This window comes from Bacillus rossius, chromosome 7 (assembly GCF_032445375.1).
Source record: "Bacillus rossius redtenbacheri isolate Brsri chromosome 7, Brsri_v3, whole genome shotgun sequence".
NCBI lineage: Eukaryota > Metazoa > Arthropoda > Insecta > Phasmatodea > Bacillidae > Bacillus > Bacillus rossius.
The window spans coordinates 71,124,204-71,142,234 of NC_086335.1; the positions used below are offsets into that span (position 1 = coordinate 71,124,204).

General features: G+C 44.5%; 1 protein-coding gene across 1 annotated transcript in view; it reads right to left on the reverse strand.

Annotated features, from left to right (window-relative positions):
• Nucleotides 1-419: 419 nt before the first annotated feature.
• Nucleotides 420-18,031, reverse strand: part of LOC134534347 (BAI1-associated protein 3) — a 136,934-nt gene continuing 119,322 nt past the window's right edge. The window contains exons 24-27 of the mRNA XM_063372758.1: nucleotides 16,163-16,372; nucleotides 10,993-11,116; nucleotides 9,842-10,050; nucleotides 420-9,265 (exon numbers count right to left, since the gene is read on the reverse strand). Of these exons, the coding sequence (XP_063228828.1) occupies nucleotides 9,174-9,265; nucleotides 9,842-10,050; nucleotides 10,993-11,116; nucleotides 16,163-16,372 (635 nt within the window). The 3' untranslated portion in view covers nucleotides 420-9,173. The remainder of the gene's footprint in view (nucleotides 9,266-9,841; nucleotides 10,051-10,992; nucleotides 11,117-16,162; nucleotides 16,373-18,031) is intronic.

The following is an 18,031-nucleotide window of genomic DNA, read 5'->3' on the forward strand; positions in this document are numbered from 1 at the left end:
ATGTAATTTATATGGCATAAAATTTGTAGCAAAATATATGTGTAAATAGTCTGGAAATTTTTTTTTGTCTTAAAAATTATATTACTAACTCATTATTACATTATGGCATTGGTTCAATTTTCAAACACACAAATACTTGCAAATTTATTTTATTGTTCCAAGTGGTGAAACATGATTATTAAAAATTATTATATTGTAAAAGTGCACTATATAACAGCCAAAATCATGTGTAATATTTGTTTGATAAAATTATTCGTTTATGAATCAACAGAATTCAAAAAATAAAAACATTTACACAGAAATCTCCCATTTAAAAATGAAATTATCCTAAAACTAAAACCACGTAATCTTGGCCCTACTAATATATGATAGTTTGGAACTGAGAAGACAATTAGATGTAATGGAGAAAAAAAGTAATATAACATGTTTCAATTAATTTAATTATATTTTTATTATACAGTAATTATTTTAATGTGTGGCTTCTGCTTCATCACTCACTCTGAACAAATGCAGTTGATACCTCACGCTTGTTCTGCTAAATTAGAATAACTTTTTTCTTTATCAACGTGCTCGTACTTACAAGACGTATGAAACTTGCAGTCACCTTGCACGATAAATAAAAGAAAATTGGTCCTTGAATGGACTGTACTGCTTCGAAGGTGCCTACGACTATCGGGACCAGGAAACTTGCAGTTTGCTTGTGGTATAAAAAAAATTTGTTAGCTTTGAATGAAATTATTTATATTTTAACAATGCTCTTTACATTTTCAGATAAAACAGATTTTCAACAGAAAACATTTTTAATTTGTAATATACATATTGACATAAATTTTTTTTTCTTCAGACATGTTCATCTTCATATGTATAGTTATACACACATTATAATGTACTGGCATGTCAAGTACGTTTATCATGCAAAATATTCTTTCTGTGTACAAACATTAAGCTGCAAGCGTAAATCAATATATTTCTCCCAAAATAACAGTCACTGCTGTTATTGTTGTTTGCGGTATATTTCAGTTTACACTCACGACGACTTAGCTCTGTGGCTGGAGGGTGGATAAAGTCACCTGTACAACGACACTGCGCAGTCTTCACGACATGACAGCGACAAATAAACACCAAAGCGACGCGGCCTCACAACAGTACACTCTGAAGAAAGAATGGAAGCACGTATTACAAATCAATACGAGAAAACAGAACCTCTTAGAAGGCAAAGTAAAACCAGTTGGTCCATTTTGCAATGTGAAGATTTACAAAACCATAACTAACACAACTTCATTAAATTCATAATTTGCATCTAATGCATCAATATTGTGCTTTTATTTCCCACAGCATCTCTGAACAGCAAAGCACAGTTCTAACAAAATTCAAACACTCAGTTAATGATACAGCTAACACAGACAAGCATGAATATAATACAATGTAGGTAACACTTTTCACCGTGGGCCACATCAGCATGTGATGTTCTGTGGTGTATTTCAAGTACATATAATCTAACATCATGGTGTCAAACAGTCACATAAATTAAGGTAGGTAGTCAGTCTCTTGGGTAAACTATAGCAATAATGTTCTTCGAATGTTTCTTGCGATGGGGAACACTGATTTAAAATATTTCCATGGACCTAAACCACAGAGAAACCACAAGAATGAACGAAAATTATGAAAAACACAAACTCACAGAAAACAAGCCAAAAGCAGCCAAAGCCAAACGTAAAACACACGGACAGCACAGAGAGAATTACACAGAAGGAATTAGTTGGGTAAAAATAACACAGCACAGACAAACAGTGGACTGACAATGAGACAGTTGTAACAAGAACAGAAAATACAGACAAACACAACCTTGAACACAGGCGAACACAGCAGACTTCCTGAGACAAACAGTTGCGATGTTTCTGTTCCCGTCATTCACCTGTACCATCGTCGTCTTGTCCAGAATATTTGTTTAAGTTTCATCGCTGGGTTCGTCTGTTGTCGCTGTCTTGTTCTACGTTGTTCTCTATATTTTCTTTTCTTGTTACAACTGTCTCGTTGTCAGCCCAATGTTTGTTTGTGCTGTGATTTTTTTTTTCCCCAAAAATTCCTTCCATGGAATTCTCTCTGTACTGCATGTGTGTTTAATATTTGAGAAATCGGCTGATTTTGGCTTGTGCGTTTGTGTTTTCACCTTCTTGTTCATCTTTGCGGTTTCTCTATGATATATACCTAGTCAAAACTAGCAATGATGTAGGTCCATGAAAATATTTTAAATTTATAAATAATAAGAAAACTTTTAATAATTTGAAAAGTAAATTTAGCATTAATTTTAATGAAGGTAGGAAAACTTTTACTTGATAAGGAACTGATACAAAATATTTCTGACAAGATAAAAAAATTCATTTAATCATTTCTCTGTCACAATGTGTTCAATTACACATTTTAAAATGTGTTGTCTGAAAATATGAAAAAATTTTTTGAAGTGAACCATTTGTGCATTAAAGATAGATGAAATGTTTCAGGCATTTTGAAAACACTGTGGTTATTATAAAAACATTGAAACACACACACATACACACACATGGGTAATTACCAATATATACTGTGCACAAGTACGAGTAGAAAAAGTAAAGAAATTCGTGAAGAGTCCGCGTAGAGGCTCCATCAACAAGGATAGAAAAGACTCTGTGTGGTAGGCAATCAGTTATCACAGCACTGCGCATTGTCGAGAGAAGGGCGGGGGACCACGACTGCACAAGTAGTTCCACACGCACAGGCAGGCAGCGCTTTGAGCAATAGAACAATTGACACGTTGCATGTGGAAACCTAAGCTCAGTTACTGCAGCGACTGGCGGTGCGAGCGTCGCAGAGCCAGCGCCAGAGAACATCTCGAGACATGTCTGCACCTCCATACTAGCGCCTAGCGGTGAGATGGCACTACGATAACCTTTTATAAAAAAATATTTAAAACAATAATTATCTGGTACCAAACTAGGAAATTAAAAAGCCCAAGAGGTTTATTTTCAGCATATAGTTGTATAACAATGAATAAAATATTTTCCTAAGAGAAAAGATAGTTGTTTCCACTGGCCTAGTGCTAGAAACTACACATAAAAAGTTGGTACTGAACTCGTCTTCTGCCATCCACTGGGCTGGAGTGACAACAACACCACTATGCCAGGTTTTCGCTGAAAAATACTGGAGGCTGGAGCCTAGCTGTATTATTTTTCAGCTTACTGGCACAAAGTACGTCCTAAATGCAAAGATGCTTATGACCACCAGCGACCACATCTTTCTAGGAAATGCACCCTGCAAGATATTTTACACTGACTCTCAGTGTTTGTGGGAAGGTTTGCTGTGACGTACAAAAGCTTTGCAAAGGTGCTCAATGACAATTCCACAAGTCACCAAACCACATCGCAACAAACATTTTAAAAAAATCACAAAATTGTATGTTGGCAACTACGTACAATGCTTGATTACCACTAAGCAGCAGTTTTGTCACCAACTGAAAAAAATATACATTTTGTGGCTGTTAAAAACACTCTCGATCAGTGCAGAAATGTTGGTTTTGAGGTTCGCCTCTAAGGGCAGTAGAAAGTCGGGGTTTATGTGATTGTCTCAACGCTCTAAGTTCATGTGCCTCAACGGCAGAGCCGCCAGGCTTGCGAGGCGAGGCCAGGTCGTGCACGCATCACTCGTCGGGAACACGCATCACGCACACTTGCATTTGCATTCCACTCTCAGATCGACAGTGAACACACAACGCTTCTGAAAATGGTGCGCCAGTAACCTACTAAAAAGAAAACCAAATCATAAACAGTCCTATGCAAGAAAGGAAAATGTTTACTCAAAATTTCTTCCAGCTAATTACAGAATAACGCCATCTCAAATGCTATATGTGTCTTTTTTTTTATTATAAGCTTTGATTTATTTATTTTTCCCCACTTGGACAATATCTCAAACTTTGGCTCAAACCACCGTAGTTAACGCTGCAATAATTTAGCATAAACTGAATACTTGTAAACAAAGTTGCAAAGTTTATAAATATAATTTTTCAGAAGAAACTTTTCCCTATGAAAAGAATAAGTATCTTCCAAAGCTCAAGTGTCACGTAGCATATTTAAGTTGAAACCCCCTTCGTCACAGACAAGAACCACGTATATAAGATGAAGGTATGTCACCTAACAGATTGTCCTGCAGACTTCTGCCCGCACAGAGTTACAGTCACGAGTCACGACTGCACACAGAGCAGAGAGGGGGGGTGCCCGATTTGTAGAGACAAGATTGTACTGGTTTATTTTTAACAAATTTAATTTTTAAAACAGGAGACTTCTGTGTTATTATTTTAATTTTTTTTATGAATTCTGTTTAGTCATAAAGATAGCAATTACTGAACACATATAACATATATTGTACATGTGTTATGTTAACTTATTTCACCGAAACAGTGTCGTTTTGACTGATACATGATGCAAGTGGAAAAAAAAATTTTCAAGTAGGTACTTGTATGAAAAATCTACCAAAGTCGTAGTGTACAAATGATTGACTATTACTTTTTTTTTTATTTCAGTTAAGTTTTCATTAAAAATGTTGATTAATTTAATGATAGTAGTTGCATTTTGGTGCTTCAAGGTGTATTAACTTCCATTTCGGAGTTTTATGGTTTAGTGACATGCTTTTCGATGTTATTTTGGTTTTATTGCAATTCGCTATTTATTGCTTATCTAGCTATTTGACTTAAAGATTTAAATAAATAACAGAAAGCTGAAGTATTAAATGCAACTTTTCCTAGCCAGCCTCCCATATCTAATCATACATATGGAGTGTGATGTCTTCAAGACTACTTGTCTGAAACAACACTCCAGTTTCTTCGGAATGTTCAGTATGTGAAGTTTCGACAACAGCCGACTGCTCTGTCGCTGCCTCGGAAGGGCGTGTGTGGCGAGTGTAGGCAACCAGCTTATCCACCACCGCCCACATGGTTTTCATGTTTTATCAATTTCCCCGGTTTAAAACACTGTAACAGACTTACCAACAATTAATTTAATAATTTTACAAATGCATTCAAACTGTAATTCTCTTGCACTAACGTGACCTGGACCAAGCAATAGTTCGATGTGTGTTTCTGCGCCAAGTGCCACCCCTACTGGCGGCAATCACTGGGGGTGGGAGCTTTCTGCCACAAACCAGCCCCCGAGCTCGACACGTTCATCTTTCTCATCACAACAAGAGCCTCAAGCATTTCTATCAGAACACTTGCGCCACAGACAATCGTCTTTCCTATCAAGAGACTGCTTCAATTAAAACTGCAAAAATTTAGCACCGCTCATCAGTACGGGCAACAAACAGCGTCCACGCACGACGAACCCCGGCTCCGCATTGCGACAGGCCACGACAGTCACGCCAATCATGTGCCGTCTGCAATAACCGACGATCTTACCAGGGCATTACCAGGGCATTACCAGGGCACCGGTAGCACCCTGGGGTACCTCATGAGCCACTGCACTACCGTCCTCGAAACACGCGGCGACATCACGCCTGGGAGCAACCAGTCTGTTCGCCACACCAATTGGCGACTATCACCTTTAACAGCATTGCCAGAGAGGCAGCAGACAGTACTGTGGTCAAGAAAATGGATTTTGCTACAATATCAACACTTTTCCAAGTCACCACAGTAACTAAAACCTTTAGAGAGCATATTGGAGTTTCTATTTAGTCCCAACAGAAACATGAAAAACTAGAACTCAATTTGTAAATAGAAAAATGCAACTGAGCTTAGCTTTTAACATTTGTAAGTCGGTAAGTTTAAATATGTGAGGCAGTGTCGTTAAAAGTCTACGCGGAAAATGTTACAAGGTTGTTAAAATATCAGTAGACAGTTGAATGCAGGCAACTACCTCTAAAACATTGAACTCTCAGGTAGTCAACTCACTGTATAGATACTTAAATACAACACTGAATTACAAACAGATATTTTCAAAAACAAGAATGAATACAATCACACAGCTGACAGTTGAATGCAAAAAAAATTACAAGATGCTTTATTACAAGCAATAGTAGACTACATAGTTGTGCAATTAGTCATTGATAAGACCTTCGTTGCAACCTTCATGGTACAGTCACTGAGAAAAATAGCAAGATTGGTTAATAAGATGACGTCGTCCAGGGCTACGCCCATCTGTGCCCGATGTGCCACCACCTCCCTCCCCTCCTGTTAATCCTCCCGGCTGACGTGTTTTAAATAGCGCGCCGCCGCAAGAGGGCGCTGTAGAATCAGTGCTTCGCTCCCCAAGATATAATAATACTGTGCAAATCTTTTGTTTTGTTCCCCAAGTGCCATATGTTTTTATATTAAAATTTATTGTAATTTTTATGCATTTCAATCACTAACCACGTCCGCGGCACGACGGGAGACAGGGTAACTGTTCAGGGCGCTTGGCGCCAAACACCCCCCCCCCCCCCCCCCCCCGCCCTCAACGCCCCGCTACCTCTGCGGCCATTGCTCGCGCAGTCGCTTCCCGTCGCTACCTGAAGAAAGACGCTCCGTTCCGGCTCTCCGAGGACTTCGCCTTTGTGCGTCTATCGAGGTGGTTGGACCACAGCTGTGCCTGTCGTGCCGCGAGGCGTTTTCATAGAGCCATTGTGTTTGCGTGCTTCGAGTGTTGTTTGTCGGCGTGTGGGGTGCCCTGAGATCCCACTGCGTGGTTAGGGTAATTGCGAAAGGGGGAAACGAGTCACGCCGCCACACGGGCTACGTCACGCCTGAGACAGAGTCTTATCGCCGGGTCCGTGCCCCCTAGACACGGTGGCGCCCACTAAAAGTACGTTGTAAATACTACCGAATCCCCCGACCTTGTCAAAGATAAAATAATGTACTATTATTAATAAAAATCATACATCAAAGCCAGATTTAAAAAAAAGGGGTGTGTGTGTAGTTATGTAAGCACGTTATAAGTTATACTTACTTGGCATAATATTAAAACTAACTTTAATTTTGCAAGCAAATAATTAATAGAAATAAAATAATAATACTGCTGAAGTGATATTATAAATAAGGTTGGTAAAGTATAAATTCAATCAAATTAAAAATTTAAATAAATACTGTTTATATAAGATTCAGTATTCAATTTTAATATATTATTAATATAAATTAATTACCTATTTAATTTAGTAAAATAATTTACATATAACTTAAAAAAAGAGGGAACTTTAAGCATTGATTATTTTTAGTTTGTGTAGTTTACAGTTACTCATGACCAGAAAATGATAACACAATAAGCTATACTGAGCTGCAAATATAGCCATATTATTTTGTATAAAAAAAAAAGAAAGAAAGAAATGGCACTGCAGATGTGCAAAAAACTGACAGATTTGTTTTTCATGGCAAATGGCAGGCCTGACTATAATAAATAATTACATTTTATCCAATTGCTTAAGCTATTCAATCGTGGATTACTGAAAGTCTGACGCCAAGCCACTAATGGTCGCAGCACGACTACCCAATCAGGAAGAGCCCTGCGACACGAACGGCTATTATAAACAAAGTTAAGATGCGAACCACTGCGTGAAAGTATTGTTTGAAAGCAACACAAATCTTTCTTGGCAAATTTAAGCTATGGGGTAAGGATGATGTTAAACCCTTGTATTTCTGTTTTCTGCTCCTCTGGTTGATTGTAAATCTTTAATTAGTAATTTTCAGGTTACCTAAAGGAAATGTGGAGAGAAGGGTACTGAAGACCTCTTCGCTGCCGGAAAATAATATGCACCCTGCCAGACCTTTAGCAAGTGATCTCTTTCAACATTCAAATACAAAAGCTGAGTTTGAAATGATAGGCAAGTGATATATTTAAGTATTCTCTCTAATGTTGTTAAAATAAACAGAAACCAAAGGCACGCCAGAAATGAAATGGTATTATGTAATTTAATTTCACCTCTTGCTATCTCTCATTTACATTTGTACGTTCCATGAAATGCTGCCACAAGGTGGTACCAGAACAACTATGCCACATATTTTCAGGATTATAAACAACAGACACTTACATATTCTTTGAAGGCCAATACTTCGTTAGAGCAACAACTCGATCATTTGCAAGCACACTTGTTCAAAATCAATTTATTTGTGCATAGAAAATTCAAAATAAACAAAATGTTTGTGAAAAAAAGCAGTCATGACAGATTTTACCTTTAAGTATCATTGAAAAATGTAAGTGTAGTATCAAATTTTTTTTTTAAGTATAAAAATATTGAAAGTGGTAATGTAGAAGCTACAAACACACAGCAGGTGTAAGGTACAAATTTGATTTCTTTTCATAAAAGTACAGCACAGAGAGGACACCTAACACAAACACGTGCACTCGGTAACGGCAACAGCACAAGGAGTTAAGCCAGTTGCTTCGCAACACACAGTACAGTATTTACAGTAGGCCTATCTGTGCTCCGAGTATGCCATCCTCACAACTACTGAGAGTTGTTGCGGCAACCGGAACAGCTTCTGGGGTCATCGCGCCATTTTGTGAGACTAAAACATAAACACTGCAACAAGCCACGGATTCACGGGACACTTGTTTGGGGTGAGGTGGGGGGGAGGGGGGGGGGGGTGGTAAGAAAGGTGGGAACCGTCACAAATTTCGGTCGTAAAAACTGCACAAGTTTGGGAGTTCAGAAACAAAAGTGATACTTTGTAACAATGTTTAGGAAGGTGCTTGCACAGTTTGCTGCAAAGGATTACGTATGATTTTCTTTTACTTGTAACATGAAAAACTTGTGTGAACATATTAACATTTAAGTTCCAATAATGCAGTGCATATAAGTTAATTTCAGGACAGACTAGCACCCCATTCCTGCCAACCCCTGCCTCGAACCCGCGTTTGTTGCCTTCAGGTGAAGTCGGAGCACGGCCAGGACAGAGCGCGAGAGGAACGAACGCTCCTGGATGGCCGTGTGCGCACAAGGGGATGATACTCACACGTCGACACACGGATGCGACCGGTAAGGCCATGCTTCTAGGCGAAGAGGAGGAAACCGGGCAAGCTCTTGCTGACAACCACACAGGAAGAGAGAGAAAGGTACAAGTGTTGAGACGCTGAGCCGCAGGTACCGCCTCTTGTTTCTTGTGCTGCGAGCGATCCGGACGACGCAAGTGCTGCCCGCCGGCCTCTGGTTGCCTGTCGATCGGGGCGGCCCGCCTCTTACTACGTCGCGATCCGCAGCTTCTGCTTCTTGACGAAGTCCTGGGCCACCTTGTCGCCCACCCTCGTCTCCAGGGTCTGCAGGATCGGGTGGTCTGGAACACCACGGGTGCGCACATCTTACTGTGAGTTGCTCTGCATTTATACAGTTTCTTGTAGTGATATAAACCTTCTGCTACTAGACATTTGCTACAACCAGGGGCAAAATATACCCCTCTTCCCTGAAATCCCAAGAAATCCTAATAAATCTATCATTCTCACCAACAAAAGGAAAGAATTTGAAAGCAAACAGCAGGCAAAGAGGTTCTATCCTCCCTCCCCCACCCCCCCCCCCAAAAAAAAATTAAATTCTGCATATGCTTCTGGCTACAGATGCATGTCATAACTAAACGAATGTACAAAAAGCCTGCACATCACAATCTGGATATAGCTTATTATCATTTCGGGTATAAGTGTAAAAAGCCACTCCTGAAATTATTATAGTCCACCAAAATACATTTTCTTGAAGTGATAGCTGTTAACATAAGGAATGTGTGATGAAACACCTGATAATCGTTTGATAGACTACATTTGAAGTAACTAACATCCTACATGAGGAACCTTACATGAAAGGAAGGTTGTGAAGTTATAAAAGACTTCCTAGTAAATGTTCTGTGACGCGAGTCACGTACTCTTGTTCTTCTGGTGCATGAGGACCAGGTCGATTGCCTTGAGGCCGTGGAAGTTGTCGATGCTGGAGTTGTTGTCGGCGACCCCCGGGATGCTGCCCAGCGCCAGGAAGGCCTCGCCCGCGAAGTCGTTGGACGTGAGCACGTCGTGGTCCATGACCGTGAAGAGGATCATGGCTCCCTCGGCGCGGCACTGCTCCAGCGTCACGGAGCTGCAAGCACCACCAGACCTCCCTTCCCGGGCGTGTCCGCACAGGGCCGCTCGGACACAGCTACTTCCCCTTACACATTCCCATCGCATCCACTGAATTACTCCCACCAAATGCCGTAGGCTGTAGCGAGAGCCACGACAACGAATAATTATCTTCTTTAATTAGGGAACCGTGGTTTATATTTAAACCTGTCTCTTTCTCTCTCACACACACCGCAAATGGGCCGTGCCTTATGTACCTGCCGGCATTACCCACGGTAGCCCTCCAAGGGTCACGTCCTCAGAGTCCCCCGACTTAAACAATCGAAGCTGCAAGAGCAATGGCGGGCTAGTTAAGCCACTTCACGCCACGGGGCTCTGGTAACCTGCCAAACCCTCCAGATAAGACTAAGAGGCACTCAAAAATCTGCGGAACAGAAAGAGGTCCGCTAATGGAGGCCCATGCAGTAGTATTGTTAAAGAATTCTTCCCGAATGTTGCAGAATTATTCCTGATTGATGCGGAATTTTTCTAGAGTGTTGCACAATTCTTACTGAGCGTTCAAAGAATTTATCCAGTATGTTGCAAATTTTTTCCAGAGTGATTCAGTATTTCTAGTGTTTTGCAGAAATTTTCCCCAGTGTTGTAGAATTTTCCCCCGAGTTTTGTACAAGGGACCTGTCGAGCCCGATGAAGGGTGAGACATGGTTGGGTTTCACTAGGAATCCTGCGGGTTGGGCGGCCGGCCCCAACAGCCTCGTAACAATGATGAAACACAAACGGTGGGAACTGCAGTATCCTGAGAAAACACACCAGCTATCAGCAACGTCTGGCATGTTTCCCACATATTAAAAGCAAGAACAACCTCCAAAGGGAATTGAACCCGCAACGCAGTTTTGGGAAGCTGGCGTGCCGGCCGTCACGGCACCATCTGGAAGACGCAGTCCTCACATCGGGTACTTACAACTCGAAGCACTCGTCAAACATCGGGTTGAGCGTCTTCTTCTGGACGTTGGTCTGCTGCTCCGTGCAGTGCGTGAACACGTTCCTGGGGAGCAGCTCGATGATGACGAAGGGGTCGCTGAAGCCTGCAAGCATGGAGCCGCGTCACTGCCAGCCGCCCGCCTGAGACGAGTCACGATCGTGCCCCCCGCTACAGGACGCTGTGGCACACACGTACTGCCAGCACGACCAGTTCTCATGACGAGCAAGGTTCCGTGTGATGGATTTGATAAGCGTCTGCCAACATTCTGGGTTCATATAAGAGAAACAAGCAAGCACTGTGAATTTATAATTTTTTCCCAGATTTTCTCCAGGATTAGAAAACATTTTTTTCCAGATTTTATAATGTTGAGTGACAATTTTTTTGAGCTGGTACGAAAGAATACCTTTTTTTAAAAGGCAATGGCACATAAACAGCGTTTAGGTGTTTGCACTTGAATAAGCATATGTATATCTGTGTAGATAGATTAAGGTGCGGTGAATTTATTCATAATGATTTTTTTTCACCATTCTGACTATAATTAAGTGTGTAAAATATGTAAACATACGCATAAAAACATTACATGTACTCTCAAAAGATAATCATCAACAATGTTGCTTTGTAGACTGATATCCCTTCGGAACTAGTTGCCGATGCCGAAGCGTGCCGACACAAGCCGAGTGCGAGACCTCCCATTTGAAACATGCATTCATTTGTTTGCCGAGTCGATACGAACAAGTGCACGTCCTGCTTTAGAAGACGACTGCTTCTTGCACATACATGAACACATGAATAATATCCTATATCAAACTGGATGTAGCGGGATGTTAAGTTCTGGTTCTGAATATATGATATTATTCAAATACTGTTAATAGTTGAATTAAAATTTAAAAAAAAGTTTTAAATGTACTTTGCAATTTATTCTCCTCACGTCGCAAATTTACATGCTATATAATCTGTCCACGAAAAGAAAAAGGTTTCTCGCGATCAATACTCACAGTCTTGTGCCTTAACGAAACGAAGTCCCTAGCGACTCAGTAGTCTAGGCGAAGATACACGGGGACCAGGTCCTGGGGGCCTACAAATCCTAAATAAATGTCCTAAAGAAAATAAAAATAATGCAGCGTGGCCACAACACCCAGACATGAAACTGTCTGCTCTCCAATCTAATAATAGCCTACTTAATATGTTTGTTATGAACTACCACCCATCACGTTCTTTCGGCACAGCTCTTGAACAACGACCGACGAGACAAAGCACAGTGCAAAAAACATACTAAAGTTTTTCAAGCATTACATTGCTGGTGACTTCCCCAGTAAAAAAAAAGCCTTCCTATTGGATAGAAAACTTATTCTTACAAGTACTATTCAGTGATTCCCCGTTCAGTGGGTCTTCCCCCAGTTGTCACCTGTCTCTGTCTTTCTAAAGTATCATCTATCATTTCAGTGCCAAGGCGTCACACTTCTATCTTACTTTCCTTCGCTTAAACCACTGTCTCACGCTCTAGAAACATCACCAACACACTATGAAACACATACATAAGATTATAATTACCAAAGGAACATTTCAACGAAACAAAATTTTGAAACTCACACTTACATAAATAGCAACCTAGCCAGAAAGGTGAAATTAAAGATCTTTTCTAAATAGAACAACCAGCTATTCCTAATGATGGAATACAAATAAAAAAAACTAGGTCACCGTGACCTTGAACTTACATAACCAGCTGATCCCTTCTGTATGACATACATAGTATTTATTCCTGTAACAAATACTAGTAAAAGCTTGAGAATGCAGGGGCTTGCAACGTCGCAAGCTGGACAGCTCTGAGCCAATGCATGCACGACACATTCAGCTGGCTGTGGAAGCAGCAAACTAATGAATGAGATCAGTTATTTTTATACAACAGCACGAAGTCTAGCCCAGGAGTCGATGCGCACGGAACATTTCTGGATATATTAGTAATAATAATAATAATAATAACAAACAGTAGTTTAGTACATTTGGTGGAGCCCAAGGCCTGTATAGTAATCCACCTTGAGGTTATAACGGCTCCCCACAAACACTCCAGGCTAAACTCCTGGCCGATTCCTTACCATTTGGTTAGGAATTGTGTCAGTTGAACATGTCATGTTCTGCAGCAATCTTACTGTTGACCCATTTCAATCAAAAGTAGGCCACTAGTTTTATAAGTTAAATGGAAAAAGCATACCTGTTATCCAAGAGCATCTACAAAACAAAAAAGATATCGTGCGCATGCATCACGTTGCCCTCCCGCCGAGCGAGGCGAACTCCCCTCGGAGCCCGGGGAGCCGTTCCCCTACTTGCAGGATGAAATAAAACGTCCTTTTAAATAGATTCTGAATCTGTTGTTCCAATACGTTATTTCAGTAGATGGCGCATACGTTTATTCATGCTAAATCAAATATCAATGATTTCAGGATTTTACAGCTCTCAAAAAAACTACCTTACGTGTTGGAACCATAAAAATGATTTAGTTTTGTACACGCAGGTTAGAAGTGAGTTGTGCTGACCAGCACACACAACTGCGCGGTTGTCCTCCTGAGGCGAGGGAGAAGGCACGTCGGGGCGGAGAGGTGCGGGACGCAAGGCACCAAGCAACGCAGAGGGAAGCCGGGACGCTACAGCCGAGGACAGGTCTACGAAGGTGAAGACGGCTGTAGGGCGGAAGGGACAGGGCTGAACTGCGCGAGACAGCTCGGCTGCTTGACGCTCGTATCTGCAACACGGTGTGGAGCTGCTGGTGTGCTCCCGAGGAAGGTAAGGAGAAGGCACATCGGGGCGGAGAGGTGCGTGATGCAAGGCACCTCTGCCAGGACGCTACAGCTGAGGACAGGTCTACGAAGGTGAAGACGGCTGTAGGGCGGAAGGGACAGGGCTGAACTGCGCGAGACAGCTCGGCTGCTTGACGCTCGTATCTGCAACACGGTGTGGAGCTGCTGGTGTGCTCCCGAGGAAGGTAAGGAGAAGGCACATCGGGGCGGAGAGGTGCGTGATGCAAGGCACCTCTGCCAGGACGCTACAGCTGAGGACAGGTCTACGAAGGTGAAGACGGCTGTAGGGCGGAAGGGACAGGGCTGAACTGCGCGAGACAGCTCGGCTGCTTGACGCTCGTATCTGCAACACGGTGTGGAGCTGCTGGTGTGCTCCCGAGGAAGGTAAGGAGAAGGCACATCGGGGCGGAGAGGTGCGTGATGCAAGGCACCTCTGCCAGGACGCTACAGCCGAGGACAGGTCTACGAAGGTGAAGACGGCTGTAGGGCGGAAGGGACAGGGCTGAACTGCGCGAGACAGCTCGGCTGCTTGACGCTCGTATCTGCAACACGGTGTGGAGCTGCTGGTGTGCTCCCGAGGAAGGTAAGGAGAAGGCACATCGGGGCGGAGAGGTGCGTGATGCAAGGCACCTCTGCCAGGACGCTACAGCTGAGGACAGGTCTACGAAGGTGAAGACGGCTGTAGGGCGGAAGGGACAGGGCTGAACTGCGCGAGACAGCTCGGCTGCTTGACGCTCGTATCTGCAACACGGTGTGGAGCTGCTGGTGTGCTCCCGAGGAAGGTAAGGAGAAGGCACATCGGGGCGGAGAGGTGCGTGATGCAAGGCACCTCTGCCAGGACGCTACAGCTGAGGACAGGTCTACGAAGGTGAAGACGGCTGTAGGGCGGAAGGGACAGGGCTGAACTGCGCGAGACAGCTCGGCTGCTTGACGCTCGTATCTGCAACACGGTGTGGAGCTGCTGGTGTGCTCCCGAGGAAGGTAAGGAGAAGGCACATCGGGGCGGAGAGGTGCGTGATGCAAGGCACCTCTGCCAGGACGCTACAGCTGAGGACAGGTCTACGAAGGTGAAGACGGCTGTAGGGCGGAAGGGACAGGGCTGAACTGCGCGAGACAGCTCGGCTGCTTGACGCTCGTATCTGCAACACGGTGTGGAGCTGCTGGTGTGCTCCCGAGGAAGGTAAGGAGAAGGCACATCGGGGCGGAGAGGTGCGTGATGCAAGGCACCTCTGCCAGGACGCTACAGCTGAGGACAGGTCTACGAAGGTGAAGACGGCTGTAGGGCGGAAGGGACAGGGCTGAACTGCGCGAGACAGCTCGGCTGCTTGACGCTCGTATCTGCAACACGGTGTGGAGCTGCTGGTGTGCTCCCGAGGAAGGTAAGGAGAAGGCACATCGGGGCGGAGAGGTGCGTGATGCAAGGCACCTCTGCCAGGACGCTACAGCCGAGGACAGGTCTACGAAGGTGAAGACGGCTGTAGGGCGGAAGGGACAGGGCTGAACTGCGCGAGACAGCTCGGCTGCTTGACGCTCGTATCTGCAACACGGTGTGGAGCTGCTGGTGTGCTCCCGAGGAAGGTAAGGAGAAGGCACATCGGGGCGGAGAGGTGCGTGATGCAAGGCACCTCTGCCAGGACGCTACAGCTGAGGACAGGTCTACGAAGGTGAAGACGGCTGTAGGGCGGAAGGGACAGGGCTGAACTGCGCGAGACAGCTCGGCTGCTTGACGCTCGTATCTGCAACACGGTGTGGAGCTGCTGGTGTGCTCCCGAGGAAGGTAAGGAGAAGGCACATCGGGGCGGAGAGGTGCGTGATGCAAGGCACCTCTGCCAGGACGCTACAGCTGAGGACAGGTCTACGAAGGTGAAGACGGCTGTAGGGCGGAAGGGACAGGGCTGAACTGCGCGAGACAGCTCGGCTGCTTGACGCTCGTATCTGCAACACGGTGTGGAGCTGCTGGTGTGCTCCCGAGGAAGGTAAGGAGAAGGCACATCGGGGCGGAGAGGTGCGTGATGCAAGGCACCTCTGCCAGGACGCTACAGCCGAGGACAGGTCTACGAAGGTGAAGACGGCTGTAGGGCGGAAGGGACAGGGCTGAACTGCGCGAGACAGCTCGGCTGCTTGACGCTCGTATCTGCAACACGGTGTGGAGCTGCTGGTGTGCTCCCGAGGAAGGTAAGGAGAAGGCACATCGGGGCGGAGAGGTGCGTGATGCAAGGCACCTCTGCCAGGACGCTACAGCTGAGGACAGGTCTGCGGAGGTGGACACGGCCGTAGGGCGGAAGGGACACGGCTGCACTGCTTGACGCTCCTGTCTGAACACGGTGCGGAGCGAAGCGGCGCGCGGCTGCACCCACCGTTGGGGTCGAGGGGGATGACGTCGCGCGCGTTGAGCACCTCGACGCACAGCGAGTCGTGGTTGAAGTAGGCCCGCACGGACAGCACGCCGTACTCTGGCGTGTCTGCCACGGCCTGGTCCTGCAGGCGCTGCTGGTAGTAGAGCGTGACCAGGCGCTCCGTGTCGGACTTGTGGTACTGCAGCCGCTGCTCCACGCTCCGGTACGTCGCTGCAGGGAGACAGCCTTGCAGGGGGAGCAACTGGCCCTCAAGTACACTGGACATTGAAGGTTAAACCTGTCTGTAACTCTGAAATGTTGAGAAACTTTTACTATCAGATGACTTTTACTACAAAACCTAGTACGATCAAACGTTATTTTGACAGCCTCTCTTTCGTACAGACAACTTGTTCTCATTACGATGAATGTTTGGATATAATTCACAGTTGAGGTTTCACTGGTGCATATAGATGACTCAGAAAAAACAGAAAGATTTTGGAGAGACATGAGTGACTGCATAATTAAATCTTTACTATATACAACAATGAACAAATGCATTCCACAAAAACCATAAGCCTCTAAGGCATGTTACTCTTATGTTGATCGGGAGACAAGTTGTAACTTTAGCTATGACAAATATACTTTCTTAAAGTTATCTAATGTCTTGACGTCGTCCGGGCCTGCAGCCCCTTTGAGCCCGATATGCCACCGCCCCAACCACCACCATCTCTATTCAAACCTCCCGCTTGTGCGTGCGTGTGTGCGTGTGTTGATAGCCCGGCAAGAGGGCGCTTAGCTGCAGTGCACCGCACCCCTATAAGTCTTAATAATTATTGTAATCCTTTTCTTTTCGCCCTCAAAATAGTGTCACGACGGCTATGTATGTGAGTGTTCTTTTGCTTAATTAAATCATGATGTTTTGTAATTTAATACGTGCAAACATGGACAAGGACGCTCCCTAGCGGGCGGCGGAGGAACTAGCACGTAACTTGATTCAAACTGTTTTCTATCATATAAGTAATTATTACAGACGGTCTGAGTATGGATGTGATGTGCTAATTTTTTGTAAAGAGTTTATGTTATTTTTAATACTAACCTGGGGCACGCAATAGATAAGTTGTTAACGGTAATTGTGTTTGGCGCGAAGGGCGCCATGTTGCCTTCCGCAAGCCCTGATCTCTCCCGAGTCTCCTTCTACAGCCGGCCGAGAGCGGACGTCTCTGCAGACACCCCGAGGACATCACCGTTGTTTCACCGAGAAGTAGTTCTGCTAAGTAATTTATCCAAATCGTTTTCATTTTATTCTCGGGGCCTCTCTCGGTCGGAGAGACTGCTTCATTAATAATTATTTACTCTCCGGAGTTTTTCGGTCATCTGTGTGATAAGTAACGGCTTGAGGCGACCACGTGCGTGGTTCGCCTCCTCACCTAATTCAATTCGTGCCTCGGGCGTTTTATAACAGTATCACGGAAGGATTGTGTAAGGGCATGTAACGTGAGCAATAAAAACCATCTTAATTGAGTCACGTGTCTTTGTGTTCGGGGGGGCCACGTGGGTCCCTAACCTGGTCAGCGGCGTGTGGGACGCCCTGAGAGCCCACTGCGGTAATTAGAAGCGTGCCCGACGCTGAGAGCGGGCTTAGTTAGGGACAGGTGTGCATTAAAAATCAGGAGGGCTAATATCTCGCCGCACATGGGCCACGTAACGCCCTGAGTTAGAGTTTCACGCCGGGTCCACGTGCCCACTCACGTGGTGGCGCCCATTATTTTCCACCAGTATTCAAACCTTAACACCGGTACGCCCTCAGTCTTACCAATGTGATTTGACTCTGCAATTACAAATACCAGAACTTATGTTTTGCCGTCTACATTTGCTGCATTTCATTCTGTT